We start from the raw sequence: 2,883 nt of genomic DNA on the forward strand, positions 1-2,883 counted from the left end.
CTGTGAGGCTTTAAGATGAATGCCACTATCTGGTTTATCTTAGTGTGTTGTTTAACTTTCCCTTTCCAGTTTTGGGAGGAATAGAAATGTGCCTGAAGCCTTCTTTCAGGTGTGCTGTAATTAAAACTGCTTAGGGGATTGGCACTGGTGGGGAAAAGGAAACTGGTTATTCCACACAGAACTTGCCGAGGCTCTTCCTATCTAAGCTGTGTGCTATCTCAGCAGTCTGTGATACCAGCTCTGCTCCAGGCATGCAGTTGCTTTTTGTCTCATTTTCTATCCAGAACAAGTCACAGTAGGAAATCTGTATTCTAACTTGGAGGCTTCAGGCATAAAGGCATTATGGATTGAGAGGAACTCTTGCTGGTACCTTTCACTATACTACAGTGCAAAGCTCTGGGAGCACTGCCCTATAAGAGCCAAACTTGTATTGGCAGTTAGATGACATCTTCAGGGGTTTTAGAATGACTGAGAAGCAATAGACACATCACTTAAAAGCAAGCAGGGTTGCTAGGCTGGAATTCCTCTGGGTCATCAGCACCAGCTACACTGCTTTCTTTATTGTAATTGAAAACCTCAAAATTCTTCTACTGAAGATCCTTTGATAGGATAGTTTTTCATTCTCCAATCATCTGTTTGACTCAAGCCACAATTATGTGACAATCCATGCAGTCCCTGGTTGCTCTGCCTTGAAGCAAAACAGTGACTCAGCTGGGGGTCAGCTCTGTTTACTTGACAAGCCTTAGAAAGCAGGAGGAGCAAAGTAGTGTTTGAGTGACTTAATTACTCTTACTAAAGCCAGAGGAGTTTGTTCCCTTGTGGTGTGCTGGCTGCACTTGCAGCATGCTTTGGAGCCAAACGTAGAGATGAACTTCTATAGATTTATAAACCTATATAGGTGTCAAAATGGCTTCTTATTACCAGAGAAGTACGCTGGTACTTTTCATTCTTACCAGAGGAGTAACATACCTCATGAAATCTTTATTTCATGGACCTATAGAGTACAGGACCTATACTCAACTGGGAAAAACTTTTTCTGAGTAACTATTAAAATACATCTTAATCAGCATTTGAGCTTGAAAGCTAAGCTTTTGCATACTGTACTCTAGATTGCTGAATGTACAGAATCTTGGGGAGGGAAGCTTGCCCCCAGCCACTTACAAAGATAAATGTTTTTCTAAGTAGTAAATTACATATGGAGTATGGTGTCTTTGCAGGAGACTACAGAGTCTTCCGTGATGATGTGGTGTTCTGGGTGACCTTTTCTTCTGTAGCCTTGCTGGTTCCAGTGCTTTTTGTTGGCTGCCCAAGAATTGTAAGTAAGCTACACTGTCATTTCAGAAGGAGAGAGAAGTGTCAGACTACTTAATACAAATTATAGTCCTGTGTGATATGTGTAGAAGACTTAACACAGCTTCATGAAGCCCAGCACAGGACTGGCTCTGGGGTGTTCATGTTCAGCCCTACTTGTGCTAAATGATCCATCAAAGGAATGACTTTTTGCAGTGTTGCATGGGGCATCCACTAACACTTGGATTTAGTTGACTTCTGATGTCTTAACAGGCTGTGTAGATAACAGGCATGTGCAGCCAACTTCTTGTAGAATTGATACAAAATACTGTCTTAAAGAGGTGGGGAATAAAGAATGTTTATCAGTCTTCTAAAGCTGTAGGGTTTTTTTCTCCCCCTCTAGCTGAACATACTGGCCTCTGGAGTAGTAGGCTCTTACACAGTGGTCCTAGCTATTGCTTGTTATGTCTACACAAGTCTTGCTTACATCACCTTAGACCTACTCAGAAGGATCCTCAATAATTACTTCAGCAGAGCTTACACCAATGTGCCTTTTCAAACAAATGGTGAGTACTGCTCTAAGACTTTTTTAATAATTAGTGTGAAATGCTTATTGGAGAACTTCACTGCCTCTTTGGTTTCATTGTAAACTGTGAGTGTTGAGAGTAGGAAGGGAAGAAGGGAGAACACAGTAAGTATGGTGTGAGATTTAACACCCAGATGATAAAATCTAGACCTCCAAAAGAAATACTGAGCATACTTGAAGGTACCAAACTTTCGAAAGCTGTTCTGTGAGAAAAGCCCCTGTGAAAGGTGGTGCTTGGGCTTGGACTGCTCCTTTGAGGAGTCTGTGGAGTGGGCAGTCAGAAAAGGCCTGGGATGGTGACTGAACACACTCCATGTGTGTTTTCACTTCTGTGTGAAATTACTCAAAGCATGAGAGGGTGCAGGGACAGTACTTCATTCCTTTCTGTCACTAAAGTTATTCAGTGTTTATGCTTGGGAAAGGAAGGAATGTTCTACTTTGATACAGGAATCTCTTTTCTTTTTCAGACTTCATTATCCTGTCAGTGTGGACAATGCTGTCACTCAGTGGAGTAACTGTGCAGCTTCGCCGGGAGAGAAGCGAGGTGCCCTTCCCACTGCAGCCCTATCTCACCTGGAAGCAGGAAAGGGAGCGCAGAAGCACTAATGTCTTAGACCCTAGCCATCATATCCCTCCCCTAAGAGAAAGGATCCATAACAAGCTACTGCATATCAAAGAGTTATTTCAGAAAGAGCAGCCAGCTGAGGAGAGAACTCCGTTGCTTTTTTAACCTACCAAATAACTGGTCAGAACAGAGGAAGGAAGAAACTAGGAATGATGAGATGAGTGATCACCAGCAAACCAGACAGTGGTGCAGGATTTACCACTGCCAGTTTGTACTGCTTACGAAAGAGGACTGTATTTTCCCAACCTGGAAGAAAAGTTGTCTGCTACACTACATGCTGTTCTGTGACTCTTTCCTCAATGTCATGGTCAGCCTGCTGTAATGTGTCTAGCTGCTGAGTCTTGTATTAATGGTAAAGTACAGGTATTTGTCTTGTGGTCAT

The 2,883-nt window shown here is 42.6% G+C and overlaps 1 protein-coding gene across 1 annotated transcript in view; it reads left to right on the top strand.

Moving 5' to 3' along the window:
* Positions 1 to 2,606, top strand: part of TM7SF3 (transmembrane 7 superfamily member 3) — a 16,801-nt gene extending 14,195 nt beyond the window's left edge. Inside the window, exons 10-12 of the mRNA XM_008949019.1 lie at positions 1,218 to 1,315; positions 1,694 to 1,856; positions 2,344 to 2,606. Of these exons, the coding sequence (XP_008947267.1) occupies positions 1,218 to 1,315; positions 1,694 to 1,856; positions 2,344 to 2,606 (524 nt within the window). The remainder of the gene's footprint in view (positions 1 to 1,217; positions 1,316 to 1,693; positions 1,857 to 2,343) is intronic.
* The last annotated feature ends 277 nt before the right edge of the window (positions 2,607 to 2,883 follow it).

Source organism: Merops nubicus, unplaced genomic scaffold (assembly GCF_000691845.1).
Source record: "Merops nubicus isolate BGI_N331 unplaced genomic scaffold, ASM69184v1 scaffold13411, whole genome shotgun sequence".
Taxonomy (NCBI): Eukaryota; Metazoa; Chordata; class Aves; order Coraciiformes; family Meropidae; genus Merops; species Merops nubicus.